Source organism: Capra hircus, chromosome 2, assembly GCF_001704415.2.
Source record: "Capra hircus breed San Clemente chromosome 2, ASM170441v1, whole genome shotgun sequence".
NCBI lineage: Eukaryota > Metazoa > Chordata > Mammalia > Artiodactyla > Bovidae > Capra > Capra hircus.
In genome coordinates this window covers 88,011,831-88,034,612 of record NC_030809.1, presented here as the reverse complement: position 1 = coordinate 88,034,612, position 22,782 = coordinate 88,011,831, and the positions used below count along the sequence as shown (strand labels likewise).

The following is a 22,782-nucleotide window of genomic DNA, read 5'->3' as shown; positions in this document are numbered from 1 at the left end:
AGAAACACTTAACGCTAACCAGAAACTTTATTTTATCTTCAGAGTACAGGTGGCATTACCCTATTTTACAGATGATAAGTTCAAAAAAAAGTTCCATAATTTGCACAAGGGCATACAGCTATGACGTAAGCTGAATCCACCTCAGAATGACTCGAGTCTGTGAACTGTCTGCCCTTGATGGGAAACTGGTCACTAATGAGCAACTTCAGTGACCAGATACATCTGTATATAGATAACAAACCCTGTGCAAGTTCTCAAAACATACCAAATACTCCTGCATACAATTAAGTTAACTGGATCATGAAGGAGGCTATCTAATTCAACCCTGTCTAACTGTACAAATACTTGGTGGCTGAATAGTTGGGCTCTGCTTGTGCACTTAAGAGCACTGACATTCTAAGGTGTCTTATTACCCTCACTACTCTGAATGTGGTCCACAGGTCAGCAGCATTGACAGGCAGCTTATAAGAAATGTAATTATTAGGCCCAGACCTACTGAGTCAAAATCTGAATTTTAAGATTCCCAGGAGTTTGGTTTGCACGTTGAAATTTGAGACTCACTAAACTAAACCATCAATGACTAACCATCAAAAAAATTAAAATCACTACTTTAGCGATGTTCACACTGTTCCCTGTAATTTCTGACTTGGATCAGAAATGCCTCTCTGCAGCTGAGTATTCCATAGCACATGCAAGGTATTTAAGAAATCTAAGCATCTATCCTCTTACTCCATAAAAACTTCCCTCATACAAAACAAAGCAACTCTTCACTCCTCCAAACTCCGATAATATTTCTTTACACTTCTCAGGTATTAACATTTATCCATGGCTCAGCAGGTAAAGAATCCACCTGCCATGAAGGAGACATAGGAGACATGAGTTCAATCCTTGGTTGGAAAGATATCCTGGAGAAGGAAATGGCAATCCCACTCCAGTATTCTTGCCTGGAAAATCCCTTATACAGATGAGCCTGATGGGCTTCAGTCCATGCGGTTGCAAGAGTTGGACATGACTGAGCACATAAACTCAGAAAACATTTACCTACATGGACAATTCATACTTAACCTTACTCTAAAATTAACTGTCCAAGATACATTTTTATCAACTGAACTGTACATTGTTTATCCCTCATAATACTATATCCAATTGATTTGCTTCCGAGAGTTCTTATTAGTCAAACTTTAAGCAATGTATTTTTCTGTAACATCTGCCATCTCACCTGCTTCTTTCTGCCTCCATAACATATAATAAATGCGTTCATCTTCCACTTTGACCCAAAACACACTGAACAGATTCTGGATCCACTCCTACACCAATTTTGGAAGAATGAATGGCTATCCATTCCTGACCACTGTCCACTAAATTCCCTTTAAAAGCACCTTTTTCCCAAGTCAAATTTCATATACCAGAGGTAGTCTGTCATACACTGAAAAACTATAACAGTACTCCGACAATACTCTTAGAACATAGGTTAAAATAGTTACACCTTTAAAAAATTAAAATTAGAAAAGAACAAAACATCACACTAACACTGGTTTGGGGGTTAGCAGTCAGAAAGTTTATCTTATATTCTGATATCCCAAAAAGTGTAACAATTGGAGAAAAGAGACACCTTCTAAGGAGCACTAAAGACAGTAACCACAACACTATAATCCTTCACACCAGGAATATAACATGCAGGTTTACAGTCAATCAATGTGAATACCTGTTTTTGAAAAGGATTTCAAAAATAAGGACTAGGAATCCCTTGGAACCAAGGTGATGTGCTAGAGAATGTAACATGTTTATAATGTCTACAGTAGATCAGACTTTCAAAGCTTTGAAGAGGCAGAATCTAACCTGCAGTATAATGTGCTCAGCCATGGAGAATAGAATGCTAATTCTATCTGTTGCTGAGGTATATGTTTCCATCATGCAAGTGCTGAATAGCTTCCCAGGACAATGTCTGGGAGGCCAAATCTACACGCAACTCTCACCCAAGAGCTGACTTTAACCCTTAGGTGTCTCAGGACCCATATGACCTGACCAAGGTAGCAGCCCTCTCCCTGAATCTGGATCAGCGTTTCAAATCTAGGTTCTATCACTCATCAACTTGCAGCCAAAATAGACAAGCTAGTTAATTTCTACTTAAAATTTGAGTGTCAAATTCCTCACATACAAAACTAAGCTAATAATTACCTCCAAAGTTGTTTTAGGAAATAAGAAAAGGTATGTGAAGTGCCCAGCAAAGCATCTGGCAACCATAATGAATCAATACATTTCAGTACCTTTCCTTTCCTGACCTCCTGTCCCCTGCCTCCTGAATTTTCTTTATGCTCCCACTTCTGGGAGTCTACTTAAAAAACAGCTGTGCTTTATAATATTACCTTTGAGAGTAATCAACCCTTTTCATAAATGTGTAGCAGGTACACACACATACACATACATAATAATCTTTTTAAAAAATATTTGTTCCCTTACCATCTGCAGCAGTACAGCGAGAAGCCAGTTCCCACAGGACTAATCCCATGGCGTACATATCTATCCTCAAAAATGCATCCCTTTGGAAGTTGATAGCACCCTCTAACACCTCTGGAGCCATATACCTTCGGGTACCCACCTGAAAAAGATGTGAAAAGCAAATAGCAATTACTAACTTTGTGAACTGACATTTTATCATTTGTAAAGAGAATCAAGACCAACTGTGGTCTACTATCAGGTAAGATAACTAAATTTTGACCACCAGAATTTTATTCCATTTCAAGTAATACAACAGTAATGGAAACTGGAGGCAACCATGAGTAGGGTGTGCTTAAACAGATAAAAGTACTATGCAGCTCTTAGAAAAACATGAGGTAGATCTAAAAGGACTAACATGTAAAGAGTTCTAAAAATACTATAGGACGAAAACAGCAAAGAACAAAGTAGTGTATATAATAAGATCCCTTCAGAATACACTTAATAGATATATCAACACATACTATGCTGGTTTAGGCTTAGACTTTTCCCCCCTTCTAGAAGTAATCACAAATTGAACAATGGTTATTTGTGGACAGAGGACAGAAGAGAGAAAAAAATCTGTATACTTTTCGACTGTACACTGCTTGAAGTGTATCCTTAAAAAAAAAATACTCTTTTTGAGTATAACAATATAAAACATAAAGCAAATTAGCCACATAAAGGATAGATAAACTTCTAAAGTTCTATTTGCACAAAATCTATTTGTTTCTTCATGAAATCTGTCTTATATTCTTTATTGATATCTGTCCCTAACAGTTTGCTATTTCTTATTAATGTAACTATGATTACCAGGCTAGTACAGCTGACTGGTTGGTGCTTGACAAAATTCATGTATTTAAAAAATTTCTGTGTGATACCTGGGTAGATCACAATCCACTTGAGTTTTAGTAGGTCTAGGGGGTGGCCCAGATATTAGTATTTCCAAAAGCTACATTATTAAGTTACTGTGAGCTACACTAGAAATTGGGCAATTACCTGTAAATACACATTTAACAAAGGTTATTAAGAAAAAAAAAAATTGCTCACTAAGACCCTAAAGTTCAAGTTTCTAATTCACTTATTAATAATAAGACTTTAAAGAGTAACTTTCTCTATTTTGCCACTTTAAATAACTTTTAATTGTGCTATAAGCCAGCTTTTCCCAAAAGTCTTTTTTCCTATAGATAAATGTATGTCATCCAAAGTACTTCTATTTTTATGAAATGATGACATCACCTTTTTTTTAGTGTAAAATGTCCTCTCTTTTATCAACTGATGACAAAAGAGAAAAATCATTTTTTTCCAGTGTTCTTTGCAAAATATAAAATATTCAATAACATGCATTTGAAATATTCTGGTCTGTGAAATCTAAAGGAATCAGTGATGTATTATTTATTATTATGCATACATGTAATTATATATTATTGTTATGTATTATTTTCACCCACATTATATAACCCAATCATGAGGGCATTAAAAGATATGAATGAATCCCCTAAGTTTTGGGATGGTAAGTTAAGTTTATAAGGTACCAAAGGATTGAATTCTTTGGAAAACTTAAGTCTTAAAATAATCAGCTCAGAAGTTTGTTCCTAGACTTCCTGCACAATCTCCCATCTCAGCAATACTCCACAAAAATGCCTTCCTTCCAAAATACATATGCTGGCAACTTTCTAGAACTATGACTGTTGACTAAATTCTTAAATCATTAGTCAGTACTGCCAAAATTTGTTGTGCTGTGTTCTTGGAGGCCAAGAGCATACACTGGGAAAAGAGAAATCTGAGAATCAGGTGATCAAATAATTTTCATAATTTGAAAGATGAAGCAATGATTATAAAAAATCATTTGGTTTTGTAAGGAAATAACACCTTTTGGTTGAACTGTTTTGAAAACACCTTTCCTTGCCTCAGTTTCTGAGAATGAAACATATGGATATTCTTTTCTTCTCTGGCCTTCCTTACAGGGTTCTATTGCTGAGATCTCTGTATAAACTTCGATTAACTGTAGCTCACCAGGCTCCTCTGTCCATGGGTTTCCCAAGCAAGAATACTGGAGTGGGTTGCTATTTCCTTCTCCAAGGATCTTTCCAAACCAGGGATCAAACCCAGGTCTCCTGTGATGCAGGCAGATTCTTTACCATTTGAGCCACTAGGGAAACCCCAAGTTAAAGCTAGTGAGTTAATAATATTAAGAACTCCCTAAAAGAATGAGGCCTATTAAAATGTGTTAGATTCTCCTTTGATTAGTTTTAAAAATAGAGCCCTATAACATCTGAATTGTTTTAGATGAACTCCTTGATCTAAACTACCATATGAAAATATCTTCCTTAGCAACTTTAAAACTTACTCAAGACAGTTATTCTTGTATTAGATGCCAATTTAATAACCACCACAATAATTTTAGACCAATTGATTCCAAACCAGCCATCTAAGAAAATATGGGACAAGTTTATTTTTCCTTAAGAGTTTATAGTTATCATCCTTACCTGTCCATGGGTATCACCTGCAGACTTGCCAGCCTCAAACTTTAACGCCAACCCAAAGTCAGCAATGCAGGCTGTCAGATTGTTTTTCAACAGCACATTTTTACTTTTGATGTCCCTTGCAAACAGAAAGATAGATAAGGTATTCAAATTCAGTTTAAACAATTTATCTTTTAAATTTTTTGACTCTGACTAGGAAAAGAGACTATGTATGCTATTAAAAAAAGTTAATTCAAAGTATGAAATACAGAAAAAGGGAGAGGGGAAAAAAGCTTAAGTAAAGTCTCCATATAGCTTGAAGCACAAGGGTACAATGACCAAGTCCTATCCACCACAGGGACAACAGGAAGGAATTCTCCCCATAAAGCCATTTTATAAAGAGCTGCCATTCCAAAGATACTGTCCAGCTTTCATGTTATCTATGTCACTCCAATCTACCAATCCAAAAAATGTTTTTTGAGAATATAAGCATATTTCAGTTTAACGTTAGAAACTCTCACTGAAACTTCAGTTTAAAAACCAAAATGAAAAGTTTTTCAAATAATAGCAGGATTGGAGTCTTTTTGCCTATTGGTAGAGGCCTACATTTTAAAATAGTCCCTTATTTTAATGGTTCTTATTATAGTCATCAACCTGGCTGTACAAAAAGAATCCCTAGGCATGTTTACCAGATAAAAAATTTTCACCATAAACATACATGCTCCAGCTGGATCCTGGTGTTCTGAAGAGAGTAACCGTTTTAAGGCAATCAGATCTCCTCCTCTACACTCCAGCCTCAACTAGTTCATGCCAGAGATAACTATACCCCAGACAAACACATCTATGTCGTAAGCAATGGTTTAATTTATGTGTGCGGAAACAGAGACCCACAAATGATACAATATCCAGTTTTAGACTCAACCAATTTTTAGGTGCCCTACTTAAAGTAACCTTTGGGGGTTCACAAGGATTATTTCCCATAGGACTATGTGAGGCAAGCAAAAATTCAGGAAGAGGCAGTTAGACTGTATACAGGAAGATGAAGGGGAGCTACTTCAGAGGTGGAAGTCATTTAAGGTTTTCAGAATTGGAATTGAAATAAAAGTAATGCTTCCCTGCAACCTAAATCACCACCAGCACTCAATTAAGTATTAGTTCCAAGAATCAGTTAAAACAACCATCTTTAAACTGAACATAAGATGATAATCTGATCCCAGGTTCAAGGAAGTTAAACTATAGTGGAAAACTGAATCCCATGTTTAAAGGGAACTAATGTTTTCCCTTTAAGAATCTGACCGTTGTTGGGTCCAAGTACTATTTCTTCATGAAAAAGGAAATTTAGGCAACGCAATTATTCAAATCATGCCTCCCACCACCTCCGCTTCAGTAATGATCACATGGTCATTCAAAACACAACCAAAAATATATTCGATAATCTCTCCTTAATTACATCCTCTTATACCTATTTATAATCATCTTTGAAATAAATCATGTTTTGAGGCAAAATAAATTTCTCCTTTGAGATAAATACACTTTCATTCTTAACTACGTTTTAGGAAATAAGACAAATTGAAACATACGTCAATCATTAACCTTTGATAATGATGTTAATATATATCATCCAAAATACTTCCTGGCCAATCTCAAAGCTAATTTGAAAAACAAATAAAAATCAAATGCCTCCAACAGCATGATTAAATAACTAGGGGAAAAATTTTGCCCAATGGTTTGAAAGTTTAAATAATAAACAACTACTGAATTATTGGGGAAAATAATATAAATTCAGCTCTACCTGTGAGATATGGCGGGTTTGTGGCCATCTTTTAGGCCAGGTATATCCTCATGTAAATATGCCAATCCTCTAGCCATGGTTTCTGCAATATGACATAATTCATTCCAAGAGACCACATTAGCCTTAAGAAAGTCTGATAGTGAACCCTAAAGAAAGGGGGAAAAAAAACAACTTATGTTCTTGATAAAAGCCATGTGTATATGGAGACTTTCCTTTTTACTTTTAAGAGGTTATGGAAGGCAACATATCCTTCCTTTCAGTGAATAATATCCAAAGTCTATTTCTTTCCAAATGGTTTTAAGTTTCATGTTAATAAACATTTGAAAGGAATACCACTAATCTTTCAAGGTTCGCTATAAGCATAGTCAGTTAATTTCTCATTTAGAAGACAAAATTTAAAAGAAAAAAAAAGATTATTGGAAATCTAAAATTCTAGAAAATATTTTAGAAGTTAAAATATACTGACTATGGAGATGTTATATCATAGGACTAGGAGAACACAAAATTAAAACATATCAACAACTAACCTAGAGGGTCTTCCTCTGGAGATCACTGACAACCTTTTGGTCAAGAATCAGAGAAATAAAAGAGCCACTTTTTTCTGACAATGATGAAACTGACTGGCAAAAATAATCCAATTTCCTACTTCATTAATGTGTACTTTCATACTAACTATGAAAGTAGAAAAATCGAGGAAAAATAGCAAATGTGTTTTGGTGGTAACTACCCTAAAAATTAGTGACAAATCAAACATCAGATAAATTTCCTCACCTTTTGTCACTAAGCGACACTGATTAAAGAATTTTAAGAAATAAAATTCAAGTTGAAAAATGGCTTGTGTAATAAAGGTGGATGGTAAATGGCGAATGAAAACTATTAAGCATTAGCTATAACCCTGATGCTGGGAGAGATTGGGGGCAGGAGGAGAAGGGAACGACAGAGGATGAGGTGGATGGGTGGCATCACCGACTCGATGCACATGAGTTTAGGTGAACTCCCGGAGTTGGTGATAGATGGGAGGGCTGGTGTGCTGCGATTCATGGGGTTGCAAAGAGTCGGACACAACTGAGCGAATGAACTGAACTGAACGATTCTAAAATAATTATTTGTAAGAAAAGTAACTGCAGCACAAGAAATCAGGGACAAAAGACTGTTATTATATAAGTAGGGGGTTAGGCGAAAAAGTTGTCATCTTTGTTTTTCTATTAATATAAATTACTTTTAAAACAGGTTTTTATTTATAAAGATTAACCAGTAACACCCTGTTCCCAGAAAAGTAAATGAAGGTTTTGTAGCCAACATTAGGAAAGTAAGCCAACCCTGACCTTACTGAGGTAAAATGGGGAGTATTGATAGTTCTACCTTTTCATGAAATGCTGTGATTAGCCAAAGATCCACATCAACACTGGTGCCTCGTTTCTCTGCACCAATGAACTGCAGTATGTTCTCATGCTTCATTCCAGGCAAACTATAGACTTCATATTCATTCTGCCATGACTGTTTATCCTAGAGTTAAAAAGAAAGAAAAATAAGGATACAAAGAACAAAGGCAAATAAACCATATCTAAGATATTACTCCAGGAAGTTCTAAGACAATTTTTTTTTTAAAGGCTAACTACCTCATGTGAAGAGTTGACTCATTGGAAAAGACTCTGATGCTGGGAGGGATTGGGGGCAGGAGAAGAAGGGGACGACCGAGGATTAGATGGCTGGATGGCATCACTGACTCGATGGACGCGAGTCTGAGTGAACTCCAGGAGTTGGTGATGGACAAGGAGGCCTGGCGTGCTGCAATTCATGGGGTCGCAAAAAGTCAGACGCGACTGAACTGAACCGAACTGAAGTATTAAAAGATTCTTTGGTTTTCTTTTGTCCTATTTTTTAATAAAAGAAAACTCTGACAACAGGTAACAGCTCCATACTAAATGCCTGCCCTGCCCCATTCCCTCAAACATACTTTTTTGTGTCTCTAATTTGTAAATGTAGGAGTTATCAGAAATGCTGCACTTCTGAATCTTAAAAACAGCAACATGTTCCATAGACAAGTTAGTAACTACAGTGTAATTTCATCATGCTGTGAAGTTACCTATGTTACTATTAAGAATAATCTCTCTCAGACATAAATTCAGGAGAATGACTTCATCTAAATAGAAAATAAGATTTTTTCGAAGACTAACAGTATGTCAAACATTCTTAACAAAATGTTTAGAATACCCTGTAGAGTTGATAAGAAAGCAATGGGGTATAAATATGCAATACAATAATTTGAAACACCACAGACTCACTTGTGCCTGCAAGTGATCCATGCCTCTTATGTGTTGTGTCTACTTCAAAGGATGAGTTTCTTTTCACAACGGGAGAATAACGAAAGAGGGAGGCATAATGGTTATGAACCCTCTGGATCCAAACTATCTAAGAATCTCTGGCACATTACATAATCATTCAGTTTCCTCATTAGTAAACCAGGGACTGTGGTGTCTGCCTCAGAGGGTTGCTGCACTATACGTGTAATGTGTGTGGTAGTATATGTATGGGTAATACATGGATACGTATCAGTGTATACGTGCATGTATAGTACTTCTATCTGACACAATAGAACCATTCAATAAAATGTTAGCTGTGGTCATTGTTGTTACACTTATGTTAATCCAAATGCGTCCTCACATGAAATAAGAACACTCACTGGCCCGATAGACTTTTCCTGTGAAAACTAAACTATACTTAACAGTATCTGCCTTGCTACCAAAAAAAAAGTAATAAACTTCTTTACAGACTGTAAGAAACAGGCTTTCAAGGAGGTAAGACGGCAAAAGTCTAGGTATATTAGACAAAGAAACTGAATTATTTTGGTATAAGGAAGGTCTACAATATAGGTGCAGGGGAGCGGTGAGACCTGCATCAGAACACCCAGCCAGGATCCCAATACCATGCCTGGCGTTAGCCACAGGTGTGGAGAAACAGACGACAGGAACAAAGGGGTCACCACAGACCTACACCACGGATGGGGCGAAACTAAAGGGTAACTCAGAGGTGTGTGAGGCCAGGGTTTCATGAGGTTGGCCTCTAAAACAAAAACAAGTCAACAGTAAACCAATTATTTGGAGTCAGCTGACTGCCTCTGAAAATTCACCGAACAAAATGAAACAATTACATCAATACTCAAAAGTAGAACAAAATCCAATCAGCCTAGTAATATTGATATATCTCCAAACAGCAATTCTAAAACAAAGCACACTACTCTTTCATTATTCTGCTTTATTTGCTTTTTCTGGTAATGTCAACGGGACATTAAAAATTAACCACTCAAACAATGAATTTTTTATTTTTAATTAGAATCATCTCTGCATTTGTGTACAACTTTTATTGGCAAAAATATGTGCATATACTGAAATTCCACCACTCCAAACAAACATGACTGTTGTATGATTAATTTCTCAGATGAGAAGACAGACATAAAAGGGCTAACCATTTTCCCCAGTAGCACAAAACCACCCTGAAACATATGGCTTGTGTTTTCAGACTGTTTCTGATTTACAATGACCTAACTAGTTGCATCTTTTAACAAATATATGCATAACAGAAAACTGCAATAAACATACCTGTATTGGAAATATTTTCACAGCCACATATTCATTGAGTAACTGGGCTTTCCACACACAACCAAATCTTCCCCTTGCTTTCACTTCTAGTAACTGTAATGGCTTCAAACCTAGTAATGGAGAAGGTGGGGGTGGTCCTGGGTCCTACAAACAATAATAGTATTATTTTAAAAAGCAGCACATGATACATATCACTTCTAAATATCAGAAAAAAGTGAGTATACTAAGGAATCAATTGACAAAAATGGTAAACACATACAAATGACATTAACTTCAATCTTGCCAAAACAGAGTTCTCAAGCATTACTAATTATCTACAGTGATCACAAACCAAGGAGCTTGAATTCAGTTTTCATAATAACATTCAACACTATTACTCTCTGTATGTGTGTGTGATTGCTACATATACATAGCAATCAGGAGAAAATATCTTTTTGATCCAGTTTCATTAATTCTAAGATTTTCTGTGACCTTCCAGGATACTACTAATAGTATCTCAATTTCATCCAGTTGATACCTCCTTATAGAGTAAGGATTTGAAAAGTAACAGGACAGCAAATTATGGCTATGCATCAAAAACCCACCCCTCAAAATCCATTACTTTCCCCAATGAGTGTTTAGCTTCAACTCTTTTTCACTAATATCAGAAATACCCACGGCTATTTTCAAATACATTACAAGTAAGTATTTCAAATACAAAGCACATATAAAAATATGTAGGTTAGTATTGCTATAACCAAACTGCCCTGTTCATTCTAATTTTTCCACCCAGTAACACTTCATCCTTTTGCTTATAATTATTTCCCAGAATTGACTGAGATAGTATTCTGGGACTTAATGGCAAAGAAAATACAAATTATAATTCAGAAAATAAGTGGTCACATTAGATGATACGCTATGGTAAATGAAAGAGAAGTATAGTGCTGTAGTTAATTTTTTAAATGGAGCAAATATATAAATAGGAATACAGCATCACCAGGGAATCCTGTACAAAGTGAAGTGCAAACCCTTCACAGAAAGCATTGTATTAGTTTAATATCTGCAAATAAGGCATGAGGAAGGAAGCCTTTTGGAAAGCTTCCAGAGATGTTTGAAGGCCTGGGTAATGAATACTATAAGAAGTAACTAAAATTTCTGTAGCAACAGATTTTATGGCACTGGGTGGAGCCTAAGACACTCAGAAATCATGTCACCCCCTTCATCAGTGCATGTTTTTCTGCCTTTACTCTCCCTTTAAAAACAAAACAAAACAAAACTCCTCTTCTAATGCCTCAAGACAGTTAGTGCTCCCTTCAGGCATTAATCAGCCCGAGTGCCACTCAAGATTTTTTAAAAGTTGACATCTACGTTAGAAAGATTCTCAGCAACAGAAACACTGCAAAGTATTAAAGAGAAAAAATAATGTAATTTCTTCTTCTGCAGTAGACAATCTTTCTAAAAATCCTTTGTGAATTCCTCTTTTAAAACAGTATGATAAACCAGAAGACTTCCTGTGACCCATTCTAACATCAGATAATTTTTTAATGTCTACAGAAGTTGCGTTTCCTTCACACATTCAAAATATGAAAGGTTAGTAGAGCTAAAGATTGTCTTAGTTAACAAAGTGGTAAGTCAAGGAAGTCAAATGTAACCCTTACAGAAGTATGGCCCCTCAGTGGGAGGGGAAACAAGACTGACGTTTACCAGTATTAAACCCTCCTTCCTTCCCTCATCCCCTGACTGATCAAGTAAGTCTGTAATAAGAGATCCCACTGATAGGGACATAGGACTTCTGTGGACGTGGAGACAGAGGGCAAAAAGCTGAAAACCACTCGTCTAAAGGCAAAGGAAACCACTCAGTCCTCAAAATTCAAGAATTATTGGATAACTGCATAAAAGAATAATTAGGCTAACTAGAGAAAAAAGTTCAATTTGAAAAACTTTATAACAAGTCAATGATTCCCTCATCTTTTAGAGAAAAGTTAGAAAAATTTAGTTTTCAAAGCAGGGATGCCAAAATTAAAGCATGCAGATGAGGGCTGAAAGCTGAAGAGGGAAAATAACCAAGTAAAAAGTAAAATGGTACTACACGTACACACTAAGATTTGTAATAACTTTTATAAACTGACTGATAATGTCTCTTTAACATACACATTATCCATTCTCTATTCTAAAGAGTACCAACCATGTGGATACGATCCAGTCTATAAAACAGGATTTAGATGACTTAATCCACATCTCAAATTAAGAATATATTAACTGTTCAAAATAAGATTTTAATGTAATATTAAACTTAATTTTAGGAAACAAAAATTTCCAATGCTTATGTTTACAAAAAAAAAAATCGCTAGATGTTTTCCAAATGTATAGATAAACTTTTAAAAGTTCTTGTTAGTTTTCAAGACTCTACTTACAAAGTTTTGAAGCTACCATTATTTCAGTAAGAAATCTTAGATCACTCTCTTAATGATTATTACCATTATGGTCACCATTATATATTAACAGTCTGAAATATGCTTTGTCACAATTACCTTAAGAAGCTTAAACTGACAACAACACAGGCCAATTTTTCAAGGGTGAGAAAAAGGTCTAAAAAGTCAGCACCTACAAAATGTCAGAACTTTTAGGAATATGTGTTTTTCAACAATATTCTATAATTCTTGGAAAGGTCAGGTTAAAAATGAGAACTCTGTAAGATTATAACTATAAAATCTATAATACCAATCATATCTTTTTGCTTTTCTAGTAAAAGATTATTAGAATATTCTTCTAATTCATACTTTTCAGCTCTTCATTACGTTTACAGGAAGCTTTAACAGCTTCTCTTACATCTAGCTTGTATTTATCCTATAACCTAAGAATATTAAAAATGATTTTCAGTTTATTAGCATCATTTTACTAATTTATAAAAAACTCAACATTTGATTCTAGGACTAAAGATTTATACCTTTAAAATACATGAACACCTCAGGAGACAAATTCAAACTTAAACTTCATAATGACAACATTCTAATGTTATCCATAAAACATGGCCTTGCCCTGCTACAGAGAAAAACCACTTCTGGAGGGACAGCTATAAGGACTACAGAATTCCTGAAAACTCCCTAAGTTCCAGTTCTCTTGCAGTACCCATGCTATTTTGCCCACTGAAAAAGACACACATTAGAACATGGCTCTGATCACATCTCTTCTTTACCCCATTTGTATGTGAAAATTATGGCAGCAGAAGACATCGTGCTGAGAAGCCGCACAGAAATAACAGTGGCCACCACCCCAGCACCACTACCCTGCATCATCCCTATAACCAAGAATGGATACAAGATTGGAAGCGAGGAGCGGTAAAGCAGTCTGCGACCATTTTGCTCATTCTGAGTTCTCCACATGAAAGGCCAATTCTAATCTAAATAAAAGCCTTAAAACTTCCAGACAGCAAAAGATCAAGTTATAATTCCTCTAGCCAGTCCATTTACTAAAGATGCCAAAGATGAAATAAACTACCTGAAAATACAGATTTCACATTAGAAGATAATGGATTCAATGAGAAAGTCAGCACCTGTTAAAAATGAGCACATGCTGACATTAATGACATACTATAAAAGTTAACCAATCCAAGGTTTTAAGGCTAAAAATTTAGCCACTAGGTGTTAACTTATAATCAACTAAAACAATCGTTTCCACACTTCACTTTAGATAAGTATAAACATTGTTAACAATTCTTTAAAACCCAAAACTAATGCTATGATAAAATAAATATTTTTAATATTGTAAGTGGAAAAAACTATAACATAAATTTATAAACTATAAAGGATGCACAATAAAGCAACCAACAAAATCTAAGAACAAAATGTTTAGTATGCATCCACAAAGTTCCACAGCCATAAAACAAAAATCAATGCATCTTACCTCTATCATTATATGAAAGGCGTGCTTGTGAAGAAAAAACACAGGCAAAAGAAATTACGATTTATATCCAGAATGAAATGAAAAATGACACATCAGTTACAAAAGTGAAGGAAGGAGAATAACGATTTCGTTTTTTAAAAGTTGGCAATGATCCAATGTATCATTTTTTAAAATGAGAACTAAGAACACTTTCCTTATGAACAGAGGAAAGTAATATATATTTTTTAAAAAATGTTGGACATTATCAGATAAGAGGTATTATATAGATGACTCTAGTATGATCCCAAGTTACTTGATCCAACAGACTTCAAGCCAGCAAATAAACTAAACCAAAAGTCTTAAATAATTTTTGCAGTTTTCTAAGAAGTTGTAGGGTCTAAACTGTAAAAGGGGGGGGGGCGGGGGCGGGGAAGCAATTTAATTAAGCAGCTATGGGTTGGAATTAGATTGTGGACACCAGAGGGCAGTATTGCCTTTAACAAAAACTGTAAGAGCAGCACAAGAAATTTTTATATAGCTAGACTTGAGTTTCTCAGACAGTTGTCTTCAGAATCTAGAATCTCCAACTTTCTGAACTACTGCATTCTCCCTTCGTGGAAGACAGAAAAATCCTTACAGTGAGACAGAAAAACATTTCTGGTGCCTCTGTGGGTGTGTACAACATAAATAACACAACTAGGGTAAGAAAGTAAGATAGAAGAGTGATCACAGTGGCAGACCAGGCCACCGTTAACTATTTACCCAGCCACAACCAGGGTAAAGAAGTCAAGCAGTAGCGGCCCTGGGAAGAAATCCACGCATTCTTTTCAGATGCAGGACACTCAGATACTGAACAGGATTCTCATCTTCCTAGTCATCCCAAAATAAGTAAGGCCCCAATTTAAAATCAAGAGAAATACTGTCACGAGTGTGAAAAAGACTTCAAATCCCTCCAATCACTGATTATATTTCCCCAGTTTCCAACATTTCTACAGAGAACAACAGGACTGACAAAAAAGATTTGACAACTTGTTTATGTGTACCAGTTGCTTAACTAGTTTTTCTTGCTTCTTGATTTTCTCCTGTGATAATGATTCAGAATTATTTAATAATTCACCGAAAAGGCTTAGCTAATCCCACTATCAAAACATCTTCTCAGTACTCCAGAGTAAAATTTATCCCTTGAAAGGAATACATGCCAAATAAGTAACTAGGCTGTAGCTTCCCAAAGCTTAAACATCTCTCAGCTTTTGTTTCTATACCAGTACTTTCAGAGACAAAGATGTCACTGTGCAAGCAGGTGCCATCCATGCATCTTATCAAAAAGCGTACCTTTGCTCAATATACCTCTCAATAAGTGAGTATTAGAATACGCTGTAAGACAATCCAAGCAAAACAGGAGACATCAAGAACAGGCCTCAATAGGAATCCAAAAAAACAAAAAATTCACTAAAATACACAAACAGACGAAAAGCAACTGAACAAAATAGTCTGGATTCACAACTTGGAAAATGAAACCTGAATACCATGCACTGTAAGTGGAGATAAGAGTGAAAACAAAATCAGCACATTAACGTCAAGTAATTAGGTTGCCAGATGAGAAAGAGACTTGCTGCCTATACCTTAAGGGAAAAGAAATTTAACTATTAACAAATATCAGAAAGAAGTGAATACTATTTCTGTATTCATTCAACAAATCTTTGCCCAGCACCTAGTTTGCGCCAGGCACTGGCTACCCAGGCTCTCCTGACGCTTACTATACACTGTGGGGAAGAAAAACTAATCAAAGAATCTTACTGATTAATATATGATCATAACAAGAGCAATAAAAAGGAATTTGGTTACCGTGAGCATCTATGAGGAGAAACCTAACAAACACTGGGCAAAGTGAATAAGAGAAGATTTTCTGAGGAGAGCATCTCTGAGACATATAACGTTAGTACTAGAGGAAGGCAGATTAGGTAGAAAAAACACAGTACTGGGAAACATTCTAGATTTCTGACTCACATAGCCAAATGGTTACTGTCCATTTAGTGAGAACTAGGTTTGAGAGAGAAGATCATTACCCTTGTCTGTGAAGTGCTTGGAGACATTTCAGTGGAGATATTCAGTAGGCAGTTATATATGCAGAACCAGAATACAAAGAACTCTTTATGGAAATATGGATTTTACATACTATAAATAAAAATATAGGAAATGTACCATAAGTCTTCTCTTACTATTTAAACCATTCCAAGATTTATATTTATACATACTTTTTAAATAACTCACTCAACAACTTCTTCGGACCATCAAGAAGAATTGAGTACTCTTTAAGAAAAGTATTTAAAAATCGACAAATTTGGGACTTGTCTCCTCTAATCATCTAGTAATCTTACATTCTAAGAAATTTTACAATTGCAAATTTTAAAAAGGACTACTGCCAAGCTGACAGAAATAATACAGTATGTGTATCAGGACAAATGTTTCTGAGCTAGGGAAAGCAAGACATTATGCATTAACAGACTTGATAATACTGACACTGTCAAATGCACAGCCATGATTCTATCCGATCAGATCTTCAAAATTTCTCTGTGATATATCAACTCCTCCTTTCCACAGTTTCTCCTCATCTAACTCTTTCCAAAAGTAAAGACAGACCAAGGTGGCTGAATGAGGATTTTGAATAAGCTCCCTAAGAAGTGATTAGTTCATCAGTGAAGCCATCACTGGGATTATAAGTCTGAAAGAGATATTGCAACCATGCCCATTCTTCTGGTTGCTGCTTAGAAGCACCAGGTTTACTACTGTGTACAGAATAAATTATATTTTTATTTAGCATTTGTATTCTGCAAGTAAAGGAGAAAAAAGGAAAAGGATCATGCTATACAATAATAATTGTGATATGGTAAAATTGATATGTTGATCTGCAAAGCAATATATATAGTCACTATGAAAACTATTTTAAATTTAATTTATATACTCTAATCCCTCCCTTTATCTGACTTTATAGTTTTTTATGGACCTGACCTAATAATTTATTGAAATAAGCCATTCAATTAAAATTAACTCAATGCATAATACTCAAGATGTAAATGCCCAGGCTCTGCCACTCAGCAGACTGACTAGGCCAAGTCACCTCACTTCTGTATGCCTTTTCTTATCTCTCAAATAAACACAATAAAACAGAAGCTGCATCATGAGTATTGAAAGATTACATGAGCTCATATGTATAAAGTGCTCTGTACAAATGCTTGACAGAGTACTCAAAATGAAATTTTTCCATTATTCGAAATTAACTTCAAAGTACTGACATACATGTATGTGTGTGTGTCTCAATCGTTTCAAGTTAATTTCAAGTAAAATGATCAAAACACGTCAGTTTTGATGTTGAAATCAACAACTTCAAAAAATTCCTCCTTTGGAGTACAATTTTGAGGTGGCTGGCAATTAACAGCTAACACTTACTGAGCACTTAAAATGAGCCCACCATCCCACATGGGGCTCTTCTCCCTATCACCACGGAACTGGAATCCTTTCCTCCATCTTTGCCCAAATTTACTGAGGCTATTCCCTTTTACTTTCTTAACCCTTCCTTTCCAAGCGGCAAAGTCAAACAACCAATCAACCAACCTATTTTTATTGCACCTACATGTTAACTGTGGGCTCCAAAAAGGCCAGCAAGGACTGGCCCTGAGCCACTTAATACTACACATCAATCACAGTGCCTGGCATACCCCGCACAGTGGGCACTCAAGCAATAGGTGAACAGTTCAGTGAAAATAAAACCAACCAATGTGAACACCTCCCAGCCTACCTGATGCAAACAGCTTTCACTAACAAATGGACTTCTTCATTTTTATTATCTCAAATTAATAGAAAAAAGTTTAACAGCAATGAAGTAGCTACGAATGATGGATCAGATTGAGGGTGAGACTCAGGAAATAAAAAATACAGAGAAAAGCAAACTCACTTCTTTCTACCTACCATCTCCTTGGCAGACAAGGAAAAGTAGGTATTAGGCACTCTGGTCTATATGCAACAGCCCCATGTGCAAACTGGCAAATGGGATGGGGCCCTCCACAGGCCAAAGGAAAACTGATCTCAAGATTTTTTAATTTAGTATGTTATTTTTAGAAATAAGGTGTTTTGATTAATTTTAATGTGCAGCTTTAACTTGTTTTAAGCTTTTGATACAGACTCCCCCTACTCCATCCCCCCCAATCCCCCAACACTGTCACTTCTCCCCTGCCCTTCTTTTTTGCTTTCAGACAATCCAAGTGGATCTGTCTGTACATTTGTAAGAGAAATAACTTACACACACCTAGAGCAACACTTTGTCAAGCTGCAGCAGGTCTATGGATCATTTATGTCAGTTCTCCCTACTATTAGTTTAAAAGTATACATAAAAGTTGTAATTTAGGTTATAATACAAAAATAATGAACACAGAAAGCATTTCTAGTAGCCCTATAGTAATTTTTAGGCATGAATGGGGGGGGCGCGCACGGATATGCTAAAGAGTATACAGTAGCATTATATCACCATATTTTAAATATCCTAAAATAATACAATTAAAAACTACTTGTGAAACGTAAGTTCTAGCCCTTAGTAGAAACCTAACACAAACTCTAAGCCAATAAAACATCAACTTTTGGTATCTCATGAGCATGCATTATACTGCACTAAACTTCACTTAAAAACATCAGTCAGAGCGAGATAGATGGAAAATACTGAGCTGAAAAGCTATCCTCAGTATACTGTTAGATAAAAGGAAAGTAACTACAGAATAACATTTTCTAGTTTATAAAAAGGAAAAGTATATATTCAAACAAGTGAGATTAGAGAAAGATGTCAAAAGATACACACCAACCTAAAACTGGTTATTTCAGTAAACTAATAAAGGAAAGGGGGAACAAATGATTCTTTCTTTTTTTGGACACACTTCTTTCTGTATAATCTGTATTGCTATAACAAGCAACCATTTGTAATTAATTTTTAAATAGAACAGAAGGTAAAAGAGAAAAATCAAGAGAAATTTGTGTTCACAAACCTCAACCATTTAGCAATCAACCTAGTTCAAGATGCACTTCTACAGATGTAATATTTTGTAAGTATAACTGAATATTAGCATATTAAATATTCAGTAAAATTCAGTAAACTTCTCCCTGCATTCTTCCAAAATAAGGGAGCAGCACACTTTCCTAAACAGACTTGGCTAGATACTATTATGCTGCCCCTTTAGTATCTTCTTAATTTTAAACAAATACAGACTTAACAGGAAAATCCTACAAACCATTGTCAGAGATGGCTTGGTTTCCTGGTGGATAATAATTTGACATAGTATGAAACATCAACTTATCATTACTTTAATATTAAGGTCAACAGGATTATTTTGTATGCTCAACTCAAAATTCTAAACATCTAAAAGCCTTCAGTCCTTTTCAAAACCTAGACAAAACGTCACGATGCCAGGACTGAAGAGACTGATGTCATTTAACAAGCACCAACGTTGCAATGCTCTAGTTCTATTACTATCGCCTTCAAAATTTAACAAGAAGTTAATGTCATACCTTCTTAAATGCAAGGAATTTCTAGCCCCTAAAATGCAGTTTCTTATCAAGTGTTTTTTTTTATTAGCACATAGATTTTATAAGCAGAAAACTTAAGCTTACATATGGTTATAGAAACAATGCAAACAGTTTTATTGAAATCGCATTAACTCTAACCACAATAAGAATTCTTAATAACAGAGTCAGTGCCTCAATTCCCTCACATACATGGCTCACTGGTACTAAAAAAACAAGTTTGCATTCAGTTTACTGACTGGAGATCATAAGAGCATCTACCTGCATGTGGAAAGACAGTTTCAGGACAGGTAAAAGAAATGTGACCCAGGTGATGCAAATTAAAAGGATGTTTTCACACCTGTGATCACAGAAAATTGAATAATGGGATTTTCTTAGAAAAGCTTGAAATACTTCAACTTATCTTATCCCCAAGAAACATGGTCCCAAGATTTATCTTTAAAGTAAAGCCCTAAAGCACCTCAAACATTTACGAAACAATTCCTGAATATACTGCATCATCATCTTAGTATAACATTAAATGAAACAAAGTCAATTCAGCAATTCATTACTTACAGAATGGTTATTACACAGAAACACTATGTGAGATGCAGTAGTGATTACAATACAAACCTCATCTTCAAGGAGCTCATAATCAAGTATGAGAATGGAAGATGCTCACAAATGACTAAACCTTTCTTAACCAAGGTTATTCATGTGAATCACAAAAGAGAGAACCTGACTTGAGCACTAGTTTCTCTATTCTTTCAAGGATGGCACATAACTAATAGCCTTCTAGATGTATACGATGGATGGCTTAGGGTGTTGATGAGAGAAAATAATCAAAAGAGAAAGTATGGAAGACCACTGTCAGACTTCAAACTTTGTATTCTTGCTGCTGGATCACTGAGAGCCTTCAAATATTTGTAAGCACAGAAGTAACATAATCAGACATGTAAAATGTTATCGTATAGCAAATACTATAGACGGAGACAGGATTGGAAACAAGACCAGCTACAAGGCTGCAGAAATAATCTCAGCCTCCAGTAAAAAAACGTCCTGAAAACAAGAGGATCAGGAAGGATGAAAAGGTAAATGAACCGGACTTCATAAATAACAGGGCTAGGAACAGAAGGAGCTATCTCTAAGGCTTTCACCCAGGACAGAGGGGAAAACAGTGATAACGTGAAACAACGTTAGAAATATAGTGGTTACAGGTTATAAAGAAAGAAGCATAGTTTTTGGTATTTTTTTTAAGGAATAGTTGTTTTTTTTTTAAGCATGTTACTTTTTTCTACACCTTTATGATAAATCTATTTTAGAATATTTTTTATTTTAAAATAAATTAAAACCATCATTAAAGACTAGATTTTAAAGCATGTACATCTCTACATCACGTCTTCAGAATAAAATACTAACAAAATCATAAGAAACTTTAAACAACTTGATGTCTTGGAAATAAAGAATTCCACCATTAAACTACCAGAAACCAGCTTATTAAGAGATTCATTTAGATATATCACTTAGTCCTCTAGAATACCTCCATAATACTGATCTTTTCTCCCCAAAGAGAATAAAAGACTGAAATCAGACCAATGAATGAGCACAGTATACGTAACTTTAGCTTGCTCTGCTGAGAATCACTGTAAATTCTCTTCAAATGTACTTCTTATTGCAGGAATGATCCATCAATAAGCTACCACCAGTCTTTAGCCAACGCTTTAAGAAAAGCTTTCCCTAAGAAAAGGAATGATAAATTTTGTCTAAAAGTGTTTGAAGAAATTAGAGGGAGAATGTTGCAAAAATGCACAACAAGAATGTAAGATTTTCCCTAACTGGTCCTGAAATTAAACTTTGAATATGGAGACATGAATTTGGGGTGAAATACCCAAGTCAGCTTAAGACTTCAACTGTGTAGTATAATTCCCCTACCTACTTCTCCTACCCCTCAAACAAGTCTTGAATAACTAGGGTATTGGCACCATCAATTCAGAAATACAAGAATCTTTACCTGAGACCCAATCTATCTTCATAAACCCTATTCTAAAATGTGTGCTAAAAAAATTTCAATGGAAAACACATGAACATGCCTTTCTATTTATCTATTACTTGTTTATTTCCGCTTCTGTCCCCTGTGAAACAATATGATCATGTTATTGTTCCTTTTAGTAGTCAGACTTGGAGAAGGCAATGGCACCCCACTCCAGTACTCTTGCCTGGAAAATCCCATGGACGGAGGAGCCTGGTAGGCTGCAGTTCATGGGGTCACTAAGAGTCGGACAAGACTGAGCGACTTCACTTTCACTTTTTCCTTTCATGCACTGGAGAAGGAAATGGCAACCCACTCCAGCGTTCTTGCCTGGAGAATCCCAGGGATGGCGGAGCCTGGTGGGCTGCCGTCTATGGGGTCACACAGAGTCGGACACGACTGAAGCGACTTAGCAGCAGACTTAGCAGTAGCAGTAGTCAGACTACTCAATGTCCCGAAGTAGGAAAATAGCTCAAAGAATGATTTTGAGATGGCAGGGATGTTTACTGAATTATCTGAGGCAGCGAAAGCATCTGCTTTCTGAAGAAAGAGAAGCAAAACAGGATAAGCAGTAAGAACAAAGATTTAGTGTCAGAGAGTACTTGGTTCATATTCCAGCTCTGGTACTTGTAAGCTTTGCTATGTCTCAATTTCTTTATCTATAGAATGGGCATTATAGCACTACATAAAAAACCCTGTGAGGTAAAATCACCAGTGCTTTCCATACCTGGCTGGTCACCAGAAGTGCCTAGGAAAGTTTTATTAGAATCATAATATCCCAGGCCCCATTCTATACTTTCAGGGGTATGGTCCAGGGAATTGTTTTGTCTTTCTGAACAAATTCCAAAGATGATCCTTACATATTGATTACAACTGGAAGTCAAGGGGAAGTTTTATGTATTTTTTATGTTTTTATATAATGTATATATTAATACACATCTATATAACTTACCAGTAATCTAGTACACTATAAATGTACAACTATCAATCATTTTTTGAAGGAGAAATAAAACTGAG

At 35.6% G+C, this 22,782-nt stretch overlaps 1 protein-coding gene across 1 annotated transcript in view; it reads right to left on the bottom strand.

Moving 5' to 3' along the window:
- Nucleotides 1-22,782, bottom strand: part of ACVR2A (activin A receptor type 2A) — a 96,249-nt gene that overhangs the window by 6,754 nt on the left and 66,713 nt on the right. The window contains exons 5-9 of the mRNA XM_005676173.3: nucleotides 10,332-10,475; nucleotides 8,095-8,238; nucleotides 6,733-6,878; nucleotides 4,965-5,079; nucleotides 2,461-2,599 (exon numbers count right to left, since the gene is read on the bottom strand). Coding sequence (XP_005676230.1) covers nucleotides 2,461-2,599; nucleotides 4,965-5,079; nucleotides 6,733-6,878; nucleotides 8,095-8,238; nucleotides 10,332-10,475 — 688 coding nt within the window. The remainder of the gene's footprint in view (nucleotides 1-2,460; nucleotides 2,600-4,964; nucleotides 5,080-6,732; nucleotides 6,879-8,094; nucleotides 8,239-10,331; nucleotides 10,476-22,782) is intronic.